The sequence below is a fragment of the Papio anubis genome, chromosome 9, assembly GCF_008728515.1.
Source record: "Papio anubis isolate 15944 chromosome 9, Panubis1.0, whole genome shotgun sequence".
NCBI lineage: Eukaryota > Metazoa > Chordata > Mammalia > Primates > Cercopithecidae > Papio > Papio anubis.
In genome coordinates, this window is record NC_044984.1 from 33,339,226 (window position 1) to 33,366,325 (window position 27,100).

General features: G+C 36.6%; 1 protein-coding gene across 7 annotated transcripts in view; it reads right to left on the reverse strand.

Moving 5' to 3' along the window:
* The window catches only part of CPNE8 (copine 8), a 236,390-nt gene that overhangs the window by 112,421 nt on the left and 96,869 nt on the right, over positions 1-27,100 (reverse strand). For 6 of the 7 annotated variants that reach the window (XM_021922180.2, XM_021922179.2, XM_031650418.1 and 3 more), the window contains one exon: positions 6,774-6,837. In XM_021922180.2, the coding sequence (XP_021777872.1) occupies positions 6,774-6,837 (64 nt within the window). Of the gene's footprint in view, positions 1-3,289; positions 3,351-6,773; positions 6,838-27,100 lie in introns of those variants that run through there. The other variant, XM_031650420.1, reaches the window with a different exon arrangement.

The following is a 27,100-nucleotide window of genomic DNA, read 5'->3' on the forward strand; positions in this document are numbered from 1 at the left end:
TATGCCTTATGCTTAATGTCACCTAACACATTTTTAAGACCTCTCTTTAATACTCCACATATAAGGAACATTCTATTGAATAAAGCCACTTGGATATTTCACAGACACTTCTAACATGTTCCAATCTGAACATCTAATGTCTATTCATAAACTTGCTTCTCCTATAATCTTCCCAGCTCAATTTGTGGCATTGTCATTCATTCAAGTGCCCAAGGAAGCCATCCTTGACTCTTCTCTTTTCCTGATCCTTTATCCAATCCACCACCAGTTGCACCATTTACCTCTAAAGTTTTGCTCAAATCTTTACTTTGGCTCTGCTGCCACCACCTCAGTCCAGTTCAATCTTATTTCTCAGCCAGACATGTTCAGCGACATTTATTCCTTACTTCCACTTCCATTCTTTGATGTATCTAATCCATTCTCCATCAGCAGACAGAGTAAGGTTCTTGAAACATGAAAAACTCATGTTGCTCACAACATAAAATGCTTTTAGGCTTTCCCTTGCATTTAGGAAAAATGCAGAACTGTTAACATGATCCGCAAAGGCCAACATCAAATAGGCTCTACCAGCCTTTTCCACCTTCATCTGGCAATGTTTTAGCTCAATCATCTCCCACTGCTCACCCCTGACCATCTCACGTCAGACCCACATGTGCCTTTCCCACCTCAGGAACTTACACAGCTGTGTCTGCTGGAATTCTTATCCTTGGGCTGGCAAATGCTATTTCTTCTTTAGGTCTTAGCTTAAATGCCACTTTCTCAAAGAGGCCCAGTGATCCCGCCAAGGCTTAATAGAAATTAGATCCCTACTGTACTCTCATAATATATTTGAATCACTTGGCACATGCCATGACATATATTACCTGAATAGTCAGCCGACTAATGTCTCTCTTTTCCACAAACTCTGTGTTCATTAAAAACAAGGACCAGGGTTGGGGGTTGTGGTGTTGTGTTTTGTACTATTTTTTTCTTGCTATTCTAAGCATTCACTCCAATGACATAATAACATTTTGTAAACACTGTTGAATCAATCAATAAAAACCAAAAAATTCTTTATGAAAAATTTTAAACTACTTTTAAAATACTACATAAAAGGCCAGGCATAGTGGCTCATGCCTGTAACCCAAGCACTTGGGGAGGGCAAGGGGTACTTGGATCACTTGAGTCTGGGAGTTCAAGACCAGTCCGGATAACACAGCGAGACCACATCTCTACCAAAAAAAAAAAAAAAAAAAATTAGCCAGATGTGGTGGTGCATGCCTGTGGTCCCAGCTAGTAGGGAGACTGAGGTGGGAGAATCACTTGAGCCCAGGAGTTCAAAGCCTGCAGTGGGCCATAATTGTGCCACTGCACTTCAGCCTGGGCAATAGAGTAAGACCCTGTCTTTAAAAAAAAAAAACAAAAACTAAGTGAAGATACACTCCCACTATAACTTCTAAACTATGTTAGTTTTTATTGTGGCATTTAATTAAGTTTAAAATTTGCATTTGAATAAAACTGTCTCAAAATTAATTGAGATAATTAGGATCATTACACTACAAATAAACATTTGTATAAATTTATGACCCATACATCTCTTTTTTTTTTTTGAGACGGAGTCTCGCTCTGTCGCCCAGGCTGGAGTGCAGTGGTGCAATCTCGGCTCACTGCAAGCTCTGCCTCCCAGGTTCACACCATTCTCCTGCCTCAGCCTCCCTCAGCCTCCTCTCCTGCCTAGCTGGGACCACAGGTGCCTGCCACCATGCCAGGCTAATTTTTTGTATTTGTAGTACAGACGGGGTTTCACCGTGTTAGCCAAGATGGTCTTGATCTCCTAACCTCATGATCCGCCTGCCTTGGCCTCCCAAAGTGCTGGGATTACAAGCGTGAACCTGTACATCTCTTAAATGCTACCATTTCTTTCCTGTAGAGTATCCATCTAAAGGAAGTATTAATAATATTCACATTTTTAGAAGGAAACATAGAGCCTTGTGATACTGGCCTTGGATATTATTTATTGGATATGATACAAAAGCATAGGCCACAAAAGCAAAAATACACGTGGGACTGCATCAAACTACAAAGCTTCTGCTCAGCAAAGGAAACAATCCACGGAATGAAAAGGCAACCTACAGAATGGGAGAAAATATGCTGTGGTTGCTATGGCTTGTTTGTCCCCACCAAAGCTCATGTCGAAATCTGATCGCCAGTATGACAGTGCTGGGAGGTGGGGCCCCATGGAAGGTGTTTGGGTTATGGGTGCTGATCCCTCATGAATAGGTAGTTGCTGCTTTCACAGTCTTGAGTGAGACTGGATTAATTCTCTCAGAATGAGTTCATTCTTTTGAGAGTGGGTTTTTATAAAGCTGGGGTCCCCTCAGGTTTCCCTATGTTCACAAATGTCTGCTTCCACCTTCATTTTCTCTGCCACATTGTGAAACACTATGAAAGCCCTTACCACAAGCCAGTACCATGCTCTTGAGCTTCTCACCTGGTGGAAGAGTGAGCTAAATAAACTTCTTTTTAAAAATAAATTACCTAGTCTCAGATATTCTTTTATAGCAACTCAAAATGGACTAAGATACTGTATACCATAAAGGTGAATTTCCAAAATATATAAGGAACTCCTACAAATCTTCAAAAATACTGCAAAAACTATAAATATATAAAAATGAAAAATAGAAAATCAACTCAATTTAAAAATGGGCTAAGAACCTGAATAAGCATATGTCTCAACATATGCTCAACATATGCTCAACATCACCAATCATCAGAGAAATGCAAATGCATACAAAAGATTAGCTCACACCTGTTAGAATGCCTACTATCAAAAAAACAAACACAACGGGAAGTAGTATCAGTGAGGATGTAGAGAAAAGGAAACCCTTGTACACTGTTGGTAGGAATGCAATTAGTGCAGCCACTGTGGAAAATAGTGGGAGGTTCTTCAAAAATTAAAAGCAGCACTACCATATGATCCAGCAATCCCACTTCTGGGTATATGTACAAAGAAAGAGACTGAAATCAGTATCTTGAAGAGATATCTGAACTCCCATGTTCATTCTAGCATTATTCACAAGTCAAGACATTGAAGCAAATGCAGTGTCTATCAACAGATGAATGGATACAGAAAATGCATATATATAATTTATACACACACACACACATATATATAAAACAATCGAATATTATTCATCCTTAAAAAGGAAGAACATCTGTCCATTTGCAACAAGATAGATGAGCCTGGAAAACACTGTACAAGTGAAATAAGCCAGACACAAAAAGATAAATACTACATGTTGTAACTTACATGAGGATTCTAAAACAGTCAAAATTACAGAAGCAGGGAGTAGAATGATGGTTTCCAGGGACTGAGGGGAAGAAGAAACTGGAAGGTATTATCAAGGAGCACAAAATTTCAGCTATGCAAGATGAATAAGTCATAGAGATCTACTATATACAGTATGGTACCTATGGTTAACAATACTGTACTGTATATTTAAAAATCTGCTGAGAGGGTAAATCTTACGCGGTTTATTATCACAAAAATATTAATAATAAATAAATAAGCAGGGTAGGAGGAATCATTGGAAGTGACTAACATATTTATGACATCAATTATATGGTGATGGTTTCATGGATATATACCTATCTCCAGACTCACCATGCTGTATACATTAAACATGTGCAGGTATTTGTATGCCAATTATACCTAATAAACTGGTTTAAAAAATTGTCATATTACAAATGCATAAATTAAAGCTCCAACAATATAACCTCACTCAGCTAAATAGTGAAAAAGGCAAAACTAAAATGTAGGTGACCGGACTCCAAACCCTATGTTCATTGCATAAGTTAATAACTGACAACTTGTTTTAAAGAAAAAAAGTATGGATTTTTATGATGTTGTAGGTGAATTAAAATGATTGCATTCAACATTATAAATAATAATGCCCATACTTTTAATGTTCTCTAAAGCATAAATTTAAAAATCATTGATTCTTCTGAAGTAACTATGAACATTGCTTTGAGTACACTTGTGCATTCTACTATACTAACATAATAATGAAATACTATTTCAAGTTTATTAATATTAATAATGATGCTGATGATCATAAGGCTCTAGCCAAGAATTAGGACACAGAAAACGTAAGATGAAGTTGCACCAAGATTTTAAACAATATTGATAAAAATATTAGATCTAATATAAAAATATTACATTATAAAAATATTAATTTCTAAGTATGAGAAATACGTGTTGACTCATTGAAAGAGAATTCCAGATGTTCTTGAATTAATTGTAAAAAAAGGGATAAAAATACCTACACCACTAAATGACACATTCCCTTTCATTTACCAGGGCCTAGTAAAATAATTTTCCAGGCTCTTCCAGCAAGAGACTAGAACTGCAAGTGGAAGATATTTAGGATGCAGCCTGTCCATACCCAGCCTACGTCTTGGTATCTTGGTTCTATTTTGAAATATAACTGATAATACTGTATTCATGACATATTTACACAAAATATGCTCAATAAACTCAAGATTTTGACAAAATAGCATGTTAATATCACCATAAAGAACATGTATCTTATTGACTGTGAACTTCCTTTTTTCTTTCCTAATACAAAGCCTATATTATCTTAAACATTTACAAATTGAGATCAGAAGTATAAATGATGATCAGATAATATAATTTAAAAGAATCATTGTATCATTTTAACTAAAAACAGTAGGATGATAGGTAATATCTCTGCATTTAAATAATTATGCTATATTTTCTAAGGCATTGCTTAGTATATACATACTACTTTTATGTACATTATAGTATCAAACTTAATGTTATGGTAGTTGATTGTCAGGACTGGAAGATTTTTTTTTTAAATAGTCTAGTGATTAGTTCACATATTTTGGTTTTTCTGCCCTTCAAATATGAAAAGTAAAACTCAGAGTAAGTAGTCAAGTGTCTTGATCAGACAAAGTACAAATTAGTAGCAAAACCAAAACTTAACTTGAATCTGATAGTCTTTAACAGCATTATATGTGGGGATGTTTGGGTATTTTATAGATGAGAAAACTGAGACTGATATGACTGTGACATGCCCGGGGGACAAAGACAATGAGCACAACAATAGGAAGGCTTCAATTTACATGTTATTTTAAATGACTTAAATTCTAACATTAGTGTTTAATTATTTCCACTCACCTGTTATTATAGTTCCTATTGTTATCTCACTGTTCTACCCCCGCCCCCAGAATCCCATAGGTATGTAATCAGTTATAATACCCAGTTTCTATCATTTGCTGACAAGTAATATCATATGATTCCCTGAGCATACTATCTCAGCTATCTATCTATCTATCTATCTATCTATCTATCTATCTATCTATTGATTATCTATCTATATATGAGAGATATAATATATATACATATATATTTGAGACAGGGGCTTTCTCTGTTGCCCAGGCTGGAGTGCAGTGAAACAATAGCTCACGGCAGCCTTGAATTCCTGGACTCAAGTGATCCTCCCACCTTGGCCTCCCAAAGTGCTGAGATTACAGGCATGAGCCACCATGTCCTATCAGAAATGTATTATGTAAACAAGGCCACAGAATTTATCTAAAAGTTAAAAAGACAACTTCTTGAGATAATAAAATAAACTATGGCTCTCTCTATAAAAACTATGGTCAGTGTCAAAGTGTTAAGCTTTTGTTAGTTTGGGTGAGTTTCTGTTCCTACGATCAAGCAGCAATTAAAAATAAAGGGCACTAGAGGTAATCTAGGGAAAATTTATTTCCTCTGGAAATATCAATTCCCAGAGATCTGTTGGCCCACATTAAACAGACAATATTGACTTCAGATTCAGCTGGCCATCGTTACTTTCAGTGTGGAGTGTCATAGTTATCTTCCCATTTCTTTTTTTTTTTTTTTTTTTTTTTTTTGTTTAGAGACAGAGTCTCGCTCTGTCGCCCAGGCTGGAGTGCAGTGGCGCGATCTCGGCTCACTGCAAGCTCCGCCTCCCGGGCTCACGCCATTCTCCTGCCTCAGCCTCCCGAGTAGCTGGGACTACAGACGCCCACAACCGCGCCCGGCTAATTTTTTGCACTTTTAGTAGAGACGGGGTTTCACCGTGGTCTCGATCTCCTGACCTTGTGATCCGCCCGCCTCGGCCTCCCAAAGTGCTCCCATTTCTTGACAACAGTGAAATCATTAAACATGAGTCAATGAGCATCAGCAAATCACAACTAAAAGTAACAATCTTCTAAAACTACAGAGTATGCACTCTATGCAGTCATACTGCTAGATGGAGTGGCAGCTGATCCTTTCTTCAAATGTGGATTTCCCAAGCTAACAAGAGATGGAAGTAATATAAATTCTGAATTAATTAAATTAGAAAAATTGGGGAAAGTATGTTATACAAATGGGGTAAATGCAAATGTCAAGAAATATTCCTTCAGGATTACACACAAATCTTCAAAAGTTTTACAGTAATTGAACTGATTGCTATAACGGATGATTCCTTATACTAATGCTTAAAAAGTAGTATTGATATTAGGTGTTATTTTAATACTTTCAATTCCTTAAAAGATTATTAAAATAATTGATTATACTTTTCGGACTATGAAATACAGTCTCTCTGGTCATAGGGCTAAGTATCTAAAATGATATTTTATGGATTATAAAATTATATAACATTTTTGCTACAATTACTTAAAAATTAATTAGTTAGGTACAATTTTAGATATAGCATTTGAAGTATGGAAGTGTTTTCTAAACAAAAGAAATATTTACTTACCCTGCAACAGTTTAATTCCTCTGCTGTAAGTATGATTGTACCACATTTCTTCCCTGGAATTCCTCTGAAACAACAAAAATATATTTATGTACATTAATATGTTATATTAATACTATATAATATAAATTTATATATCATATTTATTTTTATGTAATCTAATAAAGAGCATATAATAATAAGATGGCTCTTCCCTAACGAAATATATTTTGAGTAGCTGGGATTATAGACCTGGCTAAATTTTGTATTTTTTTTTTAGTAGAGATGGGGTTTCGCCATGTTGGCTAAGTTGGTCTCAAACTCCTGACCTATGGTGATCCGCTCCCCTCGGCCTCCCAAACTGCCGGGATTACAGGCGTGAGCTACCATACCCGGCCCTCAATGAGGCTAAACTTTTAACATAACTTTAAACATGTCGATCCTCTCAAGAATCTTCAATATTCCATATTGTCTAATATATAATATAATGTAATAGTTATGCATCACCTAATTATGTTTCAATAAACAACACATTGCATATACACTGGTGTCCCCATAACATTATAATGGAGCTGAAAACTTTCTACTGCCTAATGATGTAATATCTTAGCACACAGCATTACTCACGTGTTGGTGTGATGCTGGTACAAATAAATCTACTGTGCTGCCAGTCATACAAACTAGGTATGTACAGTCCATAATACTTGGCAATGATAGTAAACATCAAATATGTTACTGTTTATGTATTTTCTATACTATATTTTTTATCATTATTTCTAAGTGTATTTCTTCTACACATACAAAAATAAAAAAAGCTAACTGTAAAAACAGCCTCACTTAGGTCCTGCAGATGTTCCAAAAGAAGGCACTGTTATCACAGGAGACAACAGCTCCATGCATGGTATTGCTCTTGAAGGTCTTCCGGGGGACAAGATGTGGAGGTGGAAGACAGGGATACTGAGGATCTTGACCCTGGGTAGGCCTAGGTAAATGTGTAACTTTGTGTCTTCATTTTTAACAAAAAACGTTTAAAAAGTAAAAATAAATAAATTAATAACTTAAAAACAGAAAAAAAGATTATTGAATAAGGATATAAAGAAAGAAAATATTTTTGTACAGCTGTACAATGTGTTTATGTTCTAGATAAGTGTTATTATTAAAAATTTTTTTTAAGTTTAAAATATTTTAAAGTAAAAACATTATAGTAAGTTAAGGTTATTACTGAAGAAAGAAAAATAGTTGTAAATACACTTAGTGCAACCTAACTATACAGTGTTTATAAAGTCTACAGTAGTATAATGTCCCAGGCCCTCATATTCACTCATCGCTCACTCAGACTCACCCAGAGCAACTTCCATTTCTGTAAGCTCCATTCATGGTAAGTATCCTACACAGGTATACCATTTTATAACTTTTATATAATGTTTTTACTGTGTCTCTTCTATGTTTACTTACGTTTAGATACACAAATACTGATGTTACAACTGCCTAGAGTATTCAGTGAGGTAACATGCTGTACACATTTGTAGCCTAGGAACAAGAAGTTATACCATATAGCCTAGGTATGTGGTAGGCTAGACCAGGGGTCTGCAACCCCAGGGCTGCAGAGCAGGAGGTGAGCGGCAGACACCAGCAAGCTGAGCCTCATCTGTATTTACAGCTGCTCCCCATCCTTGGCATTACTACTTGAGCTCTGCCTCTTGTCAGATCAGCAGCAGCATTAGATTCTCATAGGAGCCTGAACCCTATTGTGAACTGTGAGGGACCTAAGTAGTATACACTTCCTATGAGAATCTAATGCCTGATGATCTGTCACTGTCTCCCATCACCCCCAGATGGGACCATCTAGTTGCAGGAAAACAAGCTCAGGTTCCCACTGATTCTACATTATGGTGAGTTGTATAATTATTTCATTATAATATAATAATAATAGAAATAAAGTGCACAATAAATGTAATGGACTTGAATCATCCCGAAACTACCCCCAAACCCCCAGTGCAGGGAAAAATTATCTTCCACAAAACTGCTCCTTGGTACCAAAAAGGGTCGGGGACTGCTGGGTTAGACCATCTAGGTTTGTATAAGTACAGTCGATGATGGTTGCACAACAATGAAATCATCTAAGGAAGCATTTCTCAGAACATATCCCTGTTGTTAAGTAGTGCATGACTATAGAACAAAATGTTCTCATGGTTTCTAAGTTTTCTACTATGTTATTAAAACCTATATAAAACCCTGGGTTTCACTGTTCCCTATCCTTTCATCAATTTGGTGACATTTTGTGCTTATTTCTTCTTTGTGTTCACTCCCATGCCTTGACATATTATAGCTTGTTAACTGTTCCCTATTTTGCCTCAAACTTGCCATATCCCCAGATGAAGTTCCATTTGTTCCAAGAAAATCTTATCCTAGGCAACCTTACACAAAGCTCAGCCTTTTCTGCATTCCTATTGATGTTAAAGTCAATATTGTAAGGTTTAGCACTTAATTATTCCTTAACTGCTAAAAGCACAAATTGTTAACCTTTCTTTTCTCAAGTTGATTACATTTTCTATAAGATCAATATTCATGACATAAAGCTCTTGTAAGCACAGAGTTAAATGTCTGTGTACAGCAGGTGTTTAGTCTATAGATAAGTATGTAATATACAGTTGTGCATTGCTTAAGGCTTATTTCCACATGTATTTACTCTTAACCATGGTAATTACACATGTCAAGATCTTCCATTTTCCCTAGGTCCTTATGACTAAGGACTCAATTAACATTGCACATTTTGTCTCATATTACTACATTATCATTTTCAGCATCCTTCCAGCTTCTTTAATCAGTTAATTTTTCTAATCCAGCTGTACCTTTCTCTTCTTTCTATTTGTGAACTATGAGTTTAATACTTTCAGCATTTTGGAAAACCAAACACCCCAACTGAGCATAAACCTGAACACACTTCAAAATGCTGAATAAAATATGCAATGATCTTTATAAATGCTCAGATAATTTGCAAGAAAGTAAGGACCAATCAGAAGCTGAAAGTAAAGGCAGAAAGATAAGCAGAACTGAACACTGGAGAACTTGATCTTAGGCTTCTGATTTTTATGGTTACCTAGGACATAAAAATTAGAAAAACGAGAGGAGGTGGGACTCACAAGGTGGGAAATTCAATAAACAGCCAATCCACAGCACAAAGCTTATATCTCATTAACTAGATTGCCTGATTGTAGCATGAGTTATATATATAAACATTCACTCTATGGGCCTAAAAAATAAATCACTGCCTTAAAACGTGGTGATGAATGAAAGAGAAAAAAATGTGTCCTAATAATTTAAGTTCAATCAGGCTTGCTGCCTTAACTGACATCACTTGAGTAGTTACCAAAATTTCAAACCAAGAATTACATTTAATTCAAGCGACCACGGTTGCCTAGTAAATGCATATCCTCTCTAGAAAAGTTTCCCTTCAAATGAAATCTCAAAATATCTCATATTTAAAGTTTTAAAAGTAAATATGAAGCTCATCTTACAATATAAAAAAATACACAAGAAAAAATGCACCCATCATGAGTTAGAATCTCCAAAACAACAGGTTGCAGAATCAAACACAGATTTAGAATGTTGTAAATATTATGAATAGTACACAAAATATAAGTATTTGTAATATATTTAAAATGTAAAGAGGAATTGGACATATGGTTAACTAGCAAAGGATTATAAAAAATAAGCAAGGATATTTGGAACAGAATAGGGAGCCCAGAAGTAAATCCAAGCTGTCATTGCCAGTGCCAATGTCCAGGCACTCTTCCCCTATGTTCTCTTCCAGGAGTTTTATTGTTTCTGGTCTTATGTTTGGGACTTTTACCCATTTTGAGTTGATTTCTGCGTATGGTGTAAAGTAAGGGTCCAATTTAATTCTTTTGCATGCTGTAGTCCAGTTTTCTCAGAACCATTTATTAAAGGGACTATCTGCTTCCCATCCTATCCTCCTGGTGCCCCTGTGAAAAATTAGTTGACTATATATGTTTGGATTAGACAAAGGAGAAGACAGAATCAGTGAACTGAAAGAAAGATATAAATAAATTATCCATAATGCAGCATGGAGAAGCAGACATGGAAACTATTATGAAGAGGTTTGGAGTCACAGAACACAAAGGTAAAAGGTCTAATATATGTTTAATCAGAGTTCCAGTAGAGGAAGGACTAAATAGAGCAGATGCAATGTTTGAAGAAATAATGGCTGGGAAACTTTTAGAAATGGTGAAACACCTCAATTTCCAGATTCAGAAAACTCAATGAATCCCAAGCAGCCTAAGGAAAAATAAATGTATACTTGGGGACATGATAGGAGCAGGGAAAAACATGAGAGATGAAGAATGTACCTCCAGAGGAACCAGAGAGAAAAGACAGATGATCTACAAAGATGTGAACTACAAAGATTAAACTAAGAGTTGACTACTTGGAAGCAACACTGGAAACTGAAAGATAATTCAAACAATATCTTCAATGGTTTGAAAGAAAATAATTCTAAATATAAGATTGTAAACAGTAAAGATATATTCTAAGAACAAGCATAAACTACAGATATTTTGAAACAAATATATTTATACCCAAGAATCTTTGCTTGAGAAGTTTCTAAAAAATGGGTTTCAAATTGAAGGAAATGATCACAGATGGGAGATCTAAGAAGAAAAAAGAAAGAATGAGAGAAGCCAAGGAAATACTAAATATGAGTTAACCTTAAATCAGCCACATTAATGTTAAAAACTAAAATAACAAATACGAATGATAATGATAGCATTAACCAGTAAGGTGATAATTTAAGTTAAAGCCTTCTCATGGTCTCTTATTGTTCAGGAAGAAATTAAATATGCTGAAAAATAGAATTTCATAAAAAATGAGTAAATATGTTTAAAAACTTCAAAGAAACTACAATTATTTAAGTACTTTATAATTTCAACTTTAGAAAAGAAAATTTTTGAAATTTTGTTTCTAAAACGCAATCAGTTCAAAAGGAACTAAGACTAAAGAAAGAATGGGGCAGATGAGGAGCACTAAGTAGGTGACAGAAATAAACCTAGAGGAATAGTTACTGATATAACTGTAAATGAACTAGATGCTCCAGATTAAATGCAAATATTGTATGAATTATGTAAAAATTAAATTCAGCCATTAACTATTCAAAATAGATATCAAAATCTGATTCAAAAAATTCAAAAGAAAAGAATGGAAGGATAGCTCAGAGAAAAATAACTAATTCTAATGAAAATCACCGTACCTACATTAATAGCATACATACAGATTTTAAATTGAACAGGTTTGCAAGAAATAGTTATTGTGTAATGACAAAACATTCAATTAATTTGGAAGATACAGTAATCTCAATACTGCATGCACCTACTATTATAGCTCCAAAATACATAAAGCAAAATTGACACAACTACAAAAAGATAAATATACCATTATGTTGAACAATTTCATGGCAAACACCCTTGGCAAGGTGATCAAGGTTAATATCACCAGTGATGAGTCATATTAATATATATTCCTGATAAGATATAAGGAGAAAGACACTTCAACTCCTGTGGCCTTCTCCCCAAATCCTTAACTCCAATCTAACCATAAGAAAAACATCACACAAACACAAATTTAGGGACATTCTACAAAGAATCTAATATTTCTTCAAAACTATCAAGGTCATACAAAACAAGGAAAGTCTAAGAAATTGTAACGTATCAGATCAAAAGAAAGTGTATATCCTGAAATGAATTCTGAATGAATTCTGGAATATAAAAAGAACATTAGTGAAACAATGAGTGAAATTCAAGTAAAGTTTGAAATTTAGCTAATAGTAATATATGCACCACTGTTGTCTTTCTAGTTGTGACAAATGTATTAAATACCACGATACCACAAGATGTTAATGTTAGAAGAAACTGGTATGACAGGAATACAGGAACTTTCTGTACTATTGTAACTTTTCTATAAACATAACTATTCTAAAATACGAAGTTTATTGAAACAATGCAAGATCAATAAAAGACAAAGACAGGCTAAGAAACTATTTCAGGTTAAAAGAGACTATAATTAAAATGACTAATCTCAATTACAATTCTTCATTAAATTTTAGAAGAGGAAAATATATCTATAATGACATTATTGCTATAATGTTGAAATGTGAGTGAAGAGTAGATTAGATAGTATTGTATCATTATGAAGTTTCCTGATTTTTATCATCATATTGTGGTTGTGTAAAAGAAGATTCTCATTAAGAAATTCACTCTCGATCTGACCTCGTGATCCGCCTGCCTAGGCCTCCCAAAGTGCTGGGATTACAGGCGTGAGCCACCACACCCAGCCGGGAAAACTGGCTAGCCCCACGTAGAAAGCTAAAACTGGATCCCTTCCTTACACCTTAAACAAAAATTAATTCAAGATGGATTAAAGACTTAAATGTTAGACCTAAAACCATAAAAACCCTAAAAGAAAACCTAGGCAATACCATTCAGGACATAGGCATGGGCAACGACTTCATGTCTAAAACACCACAAGCAACGGCAACAAAAGCCAAAATTGACAAATGGAATCTAATTAAACTAAAGAGCTTCTGCACAGCAAAAGAAACTACCATCAGAGTGAACAGACAACCTACAGAATGGGAGAAAAGTTCTGCAATCTACTCATCTGACAAAGGGCTAATATCCAGACTATACAAAGAACTTAAACAAATTTACAAGAAAAAAACAACCCCATCAAAAAGTGGGCAAAGGACATGAACAGACACTTCTCAAAAGAAGACATTTATGCAGCCAAAAGACACATGAAAAAATGCTCATCATCACTGGCCATCAGAGAAATGCAAATCGAAACCACAATGAGATACCATCTCACACCAGTTAGAATGGCGATCATTAAAAAGTCAGGAAACAACAGGTGCTGGAGAGGATGTGGAGAAATAGGAACACTTTTACACTGTTGGTGGGACTGTAAACTAGTTCAACCATTGTGGAAGACAGTGTGGCGATTCCTCAAGGATCTAGAACTGGAAATATCATTTGACTCAGCCATTCCATTACTGGGTATATACTCAAAGAATTATAAATCATGCTGCTATAAAGACACATGCACATGTACATTTACTGCAGCACTATTGACAATAGCAAAGACTTGGAACCAACCCAAATGTACATCAACGACAGACTGGATTAAAAAAATGTGGCACATATACACCATGGAATACTATGCAGCCACAAAAAAGGATGAGTTCATGTCCTTTGTAGGGACATGGATGAAGCTGGAAACCATCATTCTCAGCAAATTATCACAAGGACAAAAAACCAAACACCGCTTGTCTTCACTCATAAGTGGGAATTGAACAATGAGAACACTTGGACACAGAAAGGGGAACATCACACACTGGGACCTGTCGTGGGGTAGGGGTAGGGAGGAATAGCATTAGGAGATATACTTAATGTAAATGACGAGTTAATGAGTGCAGCACACCAACATGACACATGTATACATATGTAACAAGCCTGCATGTTGTGCACATGTGCCCTAGGACTTAAAGTATAATAATAACAATAAAAAGAAATTCACACTCAAGTATTTAGAGGAGAGAGGGCACAATTTTTCCAACAATGTCTTCAACTTACTCTCAAATGACTCAGAAAGACCTAGAATATGAAACAGAAAGAGAATGAGAAAGAGGGTAAGAAAGTGAACGGAATAAAGTTAGCTCCTGATTAAATTGGAGGTTCTGAACTACATTTGTTTTTTGTTTGTTTGTTTGTTTTTGAGATATGTTCTCACTTTGTCCCCCCGTTTGGAGTGCAGTGGAGTGATCAGAGCTCACTTCAGCCTCAAATTCCTGGGCTCAAGTAATCTTCCCACCTCAGCCTTCCAAGTAGCTAGGAATACACAAATGTGCCACCATATTCAGCTAATGTTTTTTCATTTTTTTACAGACAAGGTCTCACTAAGTTGCCCAGCCTGCTCTCAAACTACTAGGCTCAAGTAATCCTCCCGAATTGGCCTCCCAAAGTGCAGGAATTGCAGGCATGAGCCACCCCACCTTGCCTACTCTCGCAATTTTTACATGCAATTGAAATTATATCAAAAAAGAAAGTTACCAAAAAAGATCAGTTTTAAAGATTGCTTCTTATAACTGTATCCTTACATTTTGAGAGACATAGAATAATAAAACTCATTCACATTACAGTTAAACATGATCTCAAGAGATATGAGTAATCCTTCACAAAATTTAGTACATAGGTAAGACTGGTGGAAGGCGGAGCAAGATGATGAAACAGAGGGTTTCACTGATTATCCCTCCTGCAAGGACAAATATCTATATTTTAACAACTATCTATACACACACAAAAAGCATCTTCATAAGAACTAAAAATCAGGTGAGCATTCACAGTACCTGGGTTTAAGTTCATATCATCAAAAGAAGCACTGAAGAAGTAGGAAAATCAGTCTTGAATCACCAATGTCACCCCGCCCTAATCCCCTTGCAGCTACACTGTGGTGCTGAGAACATCTCCATGTGCTGGGGAGAGGAGAGTGCAGCAACTGTGAGGCACTGAACTCAGTGCTGCCCTGTTATAGCAGAAAGTAAAACCAAACCAAACTCAGCTGATGCCCACCCACAGAGGGGGCATTTAAACCAGCCTTACTACAGTCACACAGTCCCAGCGATGACAGCCAAAGAGAGGCTTGTGTCACTGCATCCCAAGTTTCAGGTGGCTCAGAACAGAGAAAGAGAGACCCTGTTTGTTTGGGAGAAAGTAAGAAATAGAACAAGAGTTTCTGCCAGGTAATCCAAAGAACTTTTATAGATTTTATCCAAGACTATCAAGGCAGTATCTCTACTAGTCTGCAAGAACCACAGCATTGGTGGGTTTTGGCCCCTAAAGTAGATACAGTTTAGATCACAACACTCAAGTTTTCTAAAATATCTGGAAAGTCTTGCCAAGAAGAATGGGTATCAACAAGCCCAGACAGTGAAGACTAAAACAAAGACATAACTCTTCAAGGCTTTAATGTTCAATGAACACCTACAAGTATCAAGACCATCTAGGAAAACATGACCTTAACATATAAACTAAATAAAGCACCAGGGACCAATCCTGGAGAAAGAGAGGTGTGTGAGCATACAGAGAAGTGAAAATAGCTGTTTTGAGGGAACTCAAATTCAAGATGACACAGAAAGTAATTCAGAATTCTATCAAATAAATTTAACAAAAAAATTAAAATAATTTAAAAGAATCAAAAATTCTGGAGCTAAAAATAAAACTGGCATACTGAAGAATGCATCAGAGTCTTATAATGGCAAAGTTGATCATGCAGAATAAAGAATTAGTGAGCTTGAAGACAAGCTATTTGAAAATGGACATTCAGAGAAGACAAAAGAAAAAAGAATGAAAAACAAAAAAGCATGCCTACAGGATCTAGGAAAAAGCCCCAAAAAGGCAAATCTAAAAGCTACTGACCTTTTAAAAAGGAAGCAAAACAGAGAGAGGAGAAGAAAGTTTATTCAAAGAGGTAATAACTGAGAACTTCCCAGACCTAGAGAAAGATATCAATACCTAAGGATAAAAAAGTTATATAACGCTAAGCAGATTTAACCCAAAGAAGACTACCTCAAGGCATGTAATAATTAAACTCCCAAAAGTCAAGGATAAAGGAAGAATCCCAAAAGCAGCAAGAGAAAGAAACAAACACCACGCAAAGCAGCTCCAATATGTCTGGCAGCAGACTTTTCAATGGAATCCTTCCAGGACAGAAAAGAATGGCATGACATACATAAAATGCTGAAGGAAAAAAAAAAAACTTTTTACCCTAGAATAATATACCTGGTGAAAATATCCTTCAAACATGAATAAGACAAAGATTTTCTCAGACAAACAAAATCTTAGGGATTTCATCACACAAGACCTCTCCTATAAGAAATGCTAAAGAGGATATCTCAATCAGAAAGAAAAGGGCCTTGCCTGGTGTGGGGGCTCACGTCTGTAATTCCAGCACTTTGGGAGGACGAGGTGGCAGATCACTTGAGGTCAGGTGTTTGAGACCAGCCTGGCCAACATGGTGAAATCCCGTCTCTACTGAAAATACAAAAATTAGCTGGGTGCGATGGCACGTGCCTGTAGTCCCAACTATTCAGGAGGCTGAGGCAAATAATTGCTTGAACCCAGGGGCAGAGGTTGCAGAGATCACACCACTGCACTCCAGCCTGGGTGACAGAGTGAGACTCTGTCTCCAAAATAAAATAAAATAAAATAAAAGGACCCTTTAATGAGCAATAAGAAATCATCTGAAGGTACAAAACTCACTGACTCACTGATAGTAGTAAGTACATAGAATATTGTAACATTATAACTGTGTAACTGTGGTGTGTAAAATAATCTTAAGTAGAAAGACTAAAAAATTAACCAATTTAAAAAAATAAAAATAAAAAAAACCATGACATGGTTTGCCTGTGTCCCCACCCAAATCTCATCTTGAATTATAGCTCCCATAATTCCCACATGTTTGTTGTGGGAGGGACCTGGTGGGAGGTAATTGAATCATGGAGGCAGGTCTTTTCCAGGCTATTCTTATGATAGTGAATAAGTCTTAGAAGATCTGATGATTTTATAAAGGGGAGTTCCCCTGCTCATGTTCTCTCTTGCCTGCCACCATGTAAAATATGACTTTGCTGATCATTCACCTTCCACTAAGATTGTGAGGCCTCCCCAGCCATGTGGAACTATGAGTCAATTAAACTTCTTTCCTTTGTAAGTTACTCAAGCTCAGGTATGTCTTCAGCACCACGAGACATACAAGAAGAGATGTGTAGACAAAACAAAAAGTTAAAAAGCAAGGAACAAAGTTAAAGCATAGAGTTTAAGAGTTGTCTTTTTGCTTACTTCCTTTTTTATGCAAACAGTGTTATGTTGTTAAAAGGCTGAAATAATGAGTTATAATATTTGCAAGCCTCATGGTAACCACAAACAAGAAAGTACAGGAGATACCAAAAAAAATAACAAATAAAAACAAAACACTGAATCATATCAACAGAGAAAATCACCTTCAACAAATGGAAGAAAGAAGGAAAGAAAGAAGAGAACACAAAACAACTAGAAAAAAAAATAACAAAATGACAGGCGAAAGTCCTTATCAAAAATAACACTAAATGTAAATAAACTAAACTTTCCAAGCAAAAGACACAGAGAGGCTGAATGGATTAAAGAACAAAGCTCAATGATCTGTTGCCTGGAAGAAACACACTTAACTTATAAAGACAAACATACACTGAAAATAAAGGGATGAAAAAAGATAACTGCAATGGTTAATACTGAGCTCAACTTGACTGCATTGAAGGATACAAAATATCAATCCTGGGTGTGTGTGAGAGAGTGTTGCCAAAGGAGATTAACATTTGAGTCAGTGGACTGAGAAAGGCAGACCCACCCTTAATCTGGGTGAGCACAATCTAATCAGCTGCCTGTGCAGATAGAATATAACCATGCAAAAAAATGTGTCAAGAGAGACAAGGCTAGCCTCCCAGCCTACATCTTTCTCTCCTGCTGGATACTTCCTACCCTGGAACATAAGACTCCAAGTTCTTCAGTTTTGGAACTTGGACTAGCTCTCCTTGATCCTCAGCCTGCAGATGGCCTATTATGGGACTTTGTGATCATGTGAGTTACATATATATATATTCCAATAGTTCTGTCCCACAAGAGGACCTGCTTAATACAATATCCCATGCAAATGGAAACCAAAAAAAAAAGAGTAGGAGCAGGTATACTTATATCAGACAAAATAGGTTTCAAGACCAAAAACTATCAAAAGAGACAAAGAAGGTCACTATATAAAAGGGTCAATTAAGCAAGAGAGTCTAGCAATTTTAAATACATATGCACCCAACACTGGAGCTTGCAGATATATAACACAAATATTATCAGAGCTAAAGAGAGAGACAGATCCCAATACAATAATAGCTGAAGACTTGAACACCCCATTTTCAGGACCAGACAGATCTTCTAGACAGAATATCAACAAAGCAACGTTGGACTTAATCTGTACATAGACCAAATGAACCTAACAGACACATAGAGAACCTTTTCATCCAACAGCTGCAGAATATACATTATGTTCCTCATCACATGGATCATTCTCAAGGATAGACCACATTTTATGTCACAAAACAAGTCTAAAAACATTTAAAAAAATTGAAATAATATCAAGCATTTTATCTGACCACAATGTAATAAAACTAATTTGAGAAAATATAGAAATACATGAAAATTTAAAATATGCTCCTGAATGAATGGTGGGTCAGAAATTAAGAAGAAAATTGAAAATTTTTCTTGAAAAATTGATAAGGGAAGCACAACATATCAAAAACTACAGGAGACAGCAAATGCAGTACTAAAAAGTTTATAGCTGTAAGTGCTTCCATTTAAAAAAAGAAGAAGAAAAACTTCAAATTAACAACCTAACAATGCATCTTAAAGAATTAGAAAAGCAAGAGCAAATCAAACACAAAATTAGTAGAAGATAAGAAATAATAAAGATTCAAAGCAGAAATAAATGAATTTGAAATTACAAAAATATGAAAGATCAATGAAACAAAAAGTTAGGTTTCTGAAAAGTTAAACAAAATTGACAAACCTTTAGGCAGACAAATAAATAAAAAGAGAAGATCCAAATAAATAAAATCAGAGATGAAAAACAAGACATTACAACTGATACTGCAGAAATTCAAAAAATCATTAGTGGCTAACATAGGCAACTATATGCCAATAAATTAAGACATCTACAAGAAATGTACAAATACCTAGACATATGCAATCCACCATGATTGACCCTTGAAGAAATCCAAAACCTGAACAGAACAATAACAAGTAAGGAGACTGAAGTCATAATAAAAAGTCTCCCAGGAATAAAAAAGCAACAACAACAACAACAACAAAAAACAAACCAGGACCCAATGGCTTCACCGCTAAATTTCACCAAACATTTAAAGAAAAACTAATACCAATCCTATTCAAAATATTTTTTAAAATAGAGAAGGAGGGAATAAGTCCAAACTCATTCTACAAGGCCAGTATTACCCTGATAACAAAATCAGACAACATATCAAAACCGAAAGCTACAGGCCAATATCTCTGATGAATATTGATTCAAAAATCCTCAACAAAATACTAGAAAACTGAATTCAACAATACAATAAAAAGATTATTCATCATGATCCAGTGAGATTTATCCCTGGAATGCAAGGATGGTATGGCATATGCAAATCAATCAATGTGATATATCAGATCAACAAAATGAAGGCCAAAACCGTATCATTTCAATTGATGCTGAAAAACCATTTGATAAAATTGAACATCTCTTCATCAAAAAAAACCTTTAAAAACTGGGTATAAAAGAAACAAACTTCAACATAATAAAAGCTATTTATGATAGACCCACAGGTAGTATCATACTGAATAGGGAAATACTGAAAGCCTTTCCTTTAAGATCTGGAACACAATAAGAATGCCTACTTTCACCACTGTTATTCAACACAGTACTGGAAGCTCTAGCTAACACAATCAGACAAGGGAAAGGTATAGAGGGCATCCAAATCAAAAAGAAAGAAGTCAAATCACAATTTTTTGCAGAAAATTTATGATCTTATATTTAGAAAAACTTGAAGATGCCACAAAAAAACTATTAGAACTGATAATTCAGTAAATTGAAGGATATAAAATCAACATAAAAATCAGTAGAATTTCTGTATGCCAAAGTGAATAATTTGAAAAAGAAATAAAGAAGTAACACTAATTACAGTAGCCACAAATAAAATTAAGTATCTGGGAATTAACTTAGCCAAAGAAGTAAAAGATCACAATAATAAAAACTATAGAACACTGATGAAAGATAATTAAAGAGGACACCAAAAAATGAAAAGATATTCCTTGTTCATGGATTGGAATAATTCAGATTGTTAAAATGTTCATCCTACCCTAACCATTCTACAGTTTCAATGCAATCCCTTTCAGGATACCAATGGCATTCTTCACACAAATAAAAAGAAAATCCTAAAATGTATATGGAACCACAAAAGACCCAGAATAGCCAAAACTATCCTAAGCAAAAAGAACAAAACTGGAGGAATTACATTACCTGACTTTGAATTATACTACAGACCTATAGTAACCAAAATAGCATGGTACTGGCATAAAAGTACACACATGGCCCAATGGAACAAAATAGAGAACCCAGAAACAAACCCATAAACCTACAGTGAATCAGTTTCAACAGAGGTGCCAAGAACATATACGGAGGAAAAGACAGTCTGTTCTATAAATGGTAGTGGGAAAATTCTATATCCATATGCAAAAGAATGAAATTAGACCCCTATCTTTTGCTATATACAAAAATCAAATCAAAATGGATTAAATACTTAAACAAAAGACCTCAAATTATGAAACTGTGAAAAAAGGAAAACTTTTGGGAAAGTCTCCAGGACATTGGTCTGAGCAAAAATTTTTTAGGTAATACCCCACAAGCAATCAAAGAAAAAATGAACAAATCAGATCACATCAAGTTAAAAAATTTCTACACAGCCTAGGGAACAATCAACTCAGGGAAGAGACAACCCACAGAGTAAGAGAAAATATTTGCAAACCACCCATCTGACAAGGGATTCATAACCAGAATACATAAGTAGCTCAACCAACTCTATAGGAAAAAAATCTAATAATCTCATTAAAAAATAGGCAAAAGATCTGAATAGACATTTCTCAAAAGAAGACATACGAATGGCAAACAGGCATATGAAAAGGTGTTCAACATCACTGATAGAGATTTGCAAGTCAAAACTGCAATGAGATATCACATCACCCCAATTCAAATGGCTTATATCTGAATGACGGGCAAAACAAATGCTAGTAAGAATGTGAAGAAAAAAACTCTTGGACCCTCTAAGTAGAAATGTAAATTAGTACAACCACTATAGAGAATGCTTTGGGGATTACTCAAAAAACTAAAGATACAGCTATCATAAGATTCAGTAATCCTACTGCTAGGTATATACACAAAACAAATGAAATCATTATATCAAAGAGGTACCCCACGTTTGTTGCAGCGTTGTTTACAACAGTCAAGATTTGAAAGCCACCTACCTTTCCATTAACAGATGAATAGATACAGAAAATGTGGTACTTATTATAATGGAGTACTATTCAGCCATAAAGAAAAATGAGATTCTGCCATTTACAACAATATGGATGGAACTGAAGGTCATTATGTTAAGTAAAGTAAGCCAGGCACAGAAAGGCAAACATTGCACGTTCTCACTTATTTGCAGGATCTAAAAATCAAAACAATTGAGCTCATAAAACAGAGAGTAGAAAGATGGTTACTGGAGGCTGAGAAGGGTAGTGGGTGCTTGGGGTAATACAGAGATACTCAATGGGAATATAAAAGCAATAGTTAGAAATAACGAAATGAGACATGGTATTTGATAGCACAGCAGGATGACTCTAGTCAATAATAATTGTATATTTAAAATGACTAAAATTATATAACTGGACTGTTTGTAACATAAAGGATAAATGCTTGAGGGGATGGATACCATATTTTCTATGATGTGATTATTATACATCGCATGCCTGGTATTGAAACATCTCACATACACCTTAAATATATACACCACTGGGGGGGCGGAGCAAGATGGCCGAATAGGAACAGCTCCAGTCTCCAACTCCCAGCACCAGCGACACAGAAGACCGGTGATTTCTGCATTTTCAACTGAGGTACTGGGTTCATCTCACTGAGAGTGCCCGGACGATGGGTGCTGGTCCAGCTGCTGGCCCGATAGCGAGGAGGCTGAAGCAGGGAAGCTGAGGCATCACCTCCTGGAGCATAAGGAAGGAATCCCTTTTCCTATGGGGAACTGAACACACAACACCTGGAAAATCGGGTGACTCCACCCCAATGACTAGCTTTAAGCAAACAGGCACCTGGAGATGCCTCCCTTGCCACACCTGGCGGGGTCTCCCCGCCCTGAGGCCTCCCTCTGTTGCCCCAACACAACGGTCTGTGATCTGGCCAAGGCAGCAGCCAGGCTGGGGGAGGCATGCGCCATTGCTGTGAGGCTTAAGTAGGTAAAAGCAAAGGCTGTAGGAGCTCAGCTGGGTGGAGCTCACAGCAGCTCAAAAGAAAGCTCTGCCCTGTCTCTGTAGACTCCACCTCTGAGGACAGGCACAGCTACATAACAACAACAACAGCAACAACAAAGCTTAGCTGAAACCTCTGCAGGCCAAAGAGCTCTGTCACGACGGCTTTGAAGAGAGCAGTGGATCTCCCAACCACGGAGGCTGAGATCTGAGGAAGCAGGATGAACTGCCTGCTCCAGTGGGTCCCTGACCCCTAGGTAGCTAACTGGGGGAGACATCCCCCACTAGGGGCAGTCTGACACCCACACACCTCACAGGGTGGAGTACACCCCTGAGAGGAAGCCCCAAAAGCAAGGAATCAGACAGGTACACTTTCGCTGTTCAGAAATATTCTATCTTCTGCAGCCTCTGCTGCTGATACCCAGGCAAACAGGGTCTGGAGTGGACCTCAAGCAATCCAACAGACCTACAGCTGAGGTCCTGACTGTTAGAAAACTATCAAACAGGAAGGACACACCTACCGCAAACCATCAGTACATCACCGTCATCAAAGACCAAGAGGCAGATAAAACCACAAAGATGGGGAAAAGCAAGACTGAAAAGCTGGAAATTCAAAAAATAAGAGCACATCTCCCCGGCAAAGGGCGCAGCTCATGCGCCAACAGAGGATCAAAGCTGAATGGGAGAATGACTTTGTGAGATGAGAGAAAAGAAGGCTTCAGTCCATCAATTTCTCAGAGCTAAAGGAGGAATTACGCGCAAGCATAAAAGAAACTAAAATCTTGTGAAAAAAAGTGGAAGAATTGGCCGGCTAAGAGTGATAATTAATGTGAGGAGGAAGAGTCATAAGCAGAAATGAAAGAGATAAGAAAACCATGACTGGAAATCATTGAAACAAATGCACAAAAAACTTCAGTAACCATTTCGATCAACTGGAAGAAAAGAGTATCTGACGTTGAGGATCAAATGAATGATAATGAGAAGAGAAACAAAAGAAAAAGAAGAAAAAGAAATAGACAAAGCCTGCAAGAGTATGGGATTATGTAAAAGATAAAATCGTCTGAGATTGGGGTGCCTGAAAGTGAGGGGAAAATGGAACCAAGTTGGAAAACACTCTTCAGGATATCATCCAGGAGCTTCCCCAACCCCTGTAGTAGGGCAGGCCAACATTCAAATCCAGGAAATGAGAAGCATACAAAGATGCTCCTGTATTGTGGCATGCTTCCGGAAAACAACTCAAAGACACATAGTGCCAGATTCACCAAAGTTGAAATGAAGGAAAAAATCTTAGGGCAGCCAGAGAGAAAGGTCGGGTTACCACAAAGGGAAACCCATCAGACTCACAACAGATCTCGACAGAAACTCTCCAAGCCAGAGAAGAGAGAGTGGGGGCCAATATTCCAACATTCTTAAAGAAAATTTTAAGCCAGGGTATATCCAGCCAAACTAAGTTTCATAAGTGAAGGAGAAATAAAATCCTTTACAGATAAGCAAATGTTGAGATTTTGTGCCACTAGGCCACTGTGCCCACAAGAGACCCTGAAGGAAGCACTCAACATGAAGGAACAGCGGTACCAGCCATTTGCAAAGCAATACCAAAAATGTAAAGACCATCAGGGGCTAGGAGAAACTGCATCAACTAACGAGCAAAAGCCAGCAGTTAATCATATGTGGGATCAAGTTCACATAACAATCTTAACAGCAAATGTAGAATGGACCTCGTGCTCCAATGAAAGGAGCCTGAGACCTTCAGCAAACTGGATAGAGTCAAGACCCATCAGTCTGCTGTATTCAGAATACATGAGAGAACATACATAGGCTCCAAAATAAAAGGGATGGAGGAGAAGATTTACCAACAAATGGAGAACAAACAAAAAGCAGGGGTTGCAATGCAATTCTCTGATAAACAGACTTTTAAATAAGGAATCAAAAGAGACAAAAGAAGGCCATTACATATGGTCAGGGATCAATTCAACAGGAAGAGCTAACTATCTTCCTAAATGCACCCAATACAGGGCACCAGATTCATAAAAGCAAGTCCTTAGAGACTTACAAAGAGACTTAGACTCCCATACAGCAAGCAATGGGAGACTTCAGCACCACTGTCAACATTAGACAGATCAACGGTGTAGAAAGGCTGAACAAGATATCCAGGAATTGAACTCATCTTAAGCAAAGCAGACCTATGGTATCATAGAACTCTCCACCCCAATCAGAATATACGACCTTCTCAAGCACCACATCGTACTTTACTCAAAATTATTATATAATAATTAGATAAAACACTCCTCAACAAATGTACAAGAACCAGAAATTATAACAAACTGTCTCTCAGACTGGTGTGAAATCAGGCACAGAACTCAGGACTAAAGAAACTCGAAATCAAAACAGCTCAACTACAAGAACTGAACAACCTGCTCCTGAATGACTACTGGGTACATAGCAAATGAAGGCAGAAATAAAGATGTTCTTTGAAACCAATGAGAACAAAGATACAACATACCAGGAAGAATCTCTGGGACACATTTAAAGCAGTGTGTACAGGGAAATTTATAGCTGTGCCACAAGAGAAAGCAGGAAAGATCAAAAAGTCACTCTAACATCATAATTAAAAGAACTAGAAGCAAGAGCAAACACATTCCAAAGAAGCTAGCAGAGGCAAAGAAATCGCTAAGATCAGAGCAGAACTGGAAAGGAGATAGAGAGACATAAAAAACCTCCAAAAACATCAATGAATCAGGAGTTGGTTTTGAAAAAGATCAACAAAATTGACAGACCACTAGCAAGACTAATAAAGAAAGAAAGAGAAAGAATCAAATCGTATAATTAAAAATGATAAAGGAAATTATCACCACCGACCCACAGAAATACCACAAACTACCATCAGGAATACCTCATTACTCACATGAAATAAACTGGAAAACCTAGAAGAAATGGATGAGTTCCTGGACACTTACACTCTTCCAAGACTAAGCCAGGAAGAAGTTGAATCCCTGAATATGAGCCAATAGTAGGCTCTGAAATTGAGGCAATAGTGTAGCCCTACCAGCAAAAAGTCCAGGACCAGATGGATTCTGGCAGCTGAATTCTACCAGAGGGTATAAGGAGAGGTTGGTACCATTCCTTCTGAAACTATTCAATCAATAGAAAAAGAGGAATCCTCCTAACTCATTTTATGGAGCCAACATCATCCTGATACCAAAGCCTAACAGAGACACAACAAAAAGAAGATTTTAGTGTAATATCTAGTGAACATCGATGCAAAATCCTCCAATACAAAATACTATGAAGCGGATTCAACAACACATCAAAGCTTATCCACCATGATCAAGTGGAGGCTTCATCACAAGGATGCAAGGCTGGATCCAACATTAAGCAAATCAATAAACATAATCCAGCGCCTAAACAGAACCAAGACAAGAACCACATGATTATCTCAATAGATGCAGAAAGAGCTTTTGACAAATTCTAACAGCCCCTTCATGCTAAAACACTCCAATAAAATTCGGTATTGATGGAGCATTACCTCAAAATAATGACAAGAACTGTTGCCTGACATAGCCAATATCATACTGAATAGGTAAAACTGGAAAAATTCCCGCTTTGAAAACTGGCACAAGACAGGGATGCCCTCTCACCACTCCTATTCAACGCATAGTGTTGGAAGTTCTGGCTAGAAGACGGGCTAAGGCAAGAGAAAGAAATCAGGGAATTCAGTTAGGAAAAGAAAGTCAAGTGTCCCTGTTTGCAGATATTGATTGTATATTTAGAAAACCCCATTGTCTCATTACAAAATCTCATAGCTGAGAGAACCTTAACTTCAGCAAAGTCTCAGGATGCAAAGAATTAATGTGCAAAATCACAAGCACTCTTATACACCAATAACAGACAAACACAGAGCCAAATCATGAATGAACTTCCATTCCAAAATTTAAAAACAAAGAGAATAAAATACCTAGAATCCCAACTTACAAAGGGATGTAAAGGACCTCTTCAAGGAGAACTACAAACCACTGCTCAGTGAAATAAAAGAGGACACAAAACAATGGAAAAGACATATACCATGCTCATGGGTAGGAAGAATCAATATCTAAGTGAAAATAAGCCATACTGCTTAAAAGGTAATTTATAGATTCAATGCCATCCCCATCAAGCCTGTGAGTTTCTTCACAGAATTGGGGCTTTCTTTTAAAGTTCATA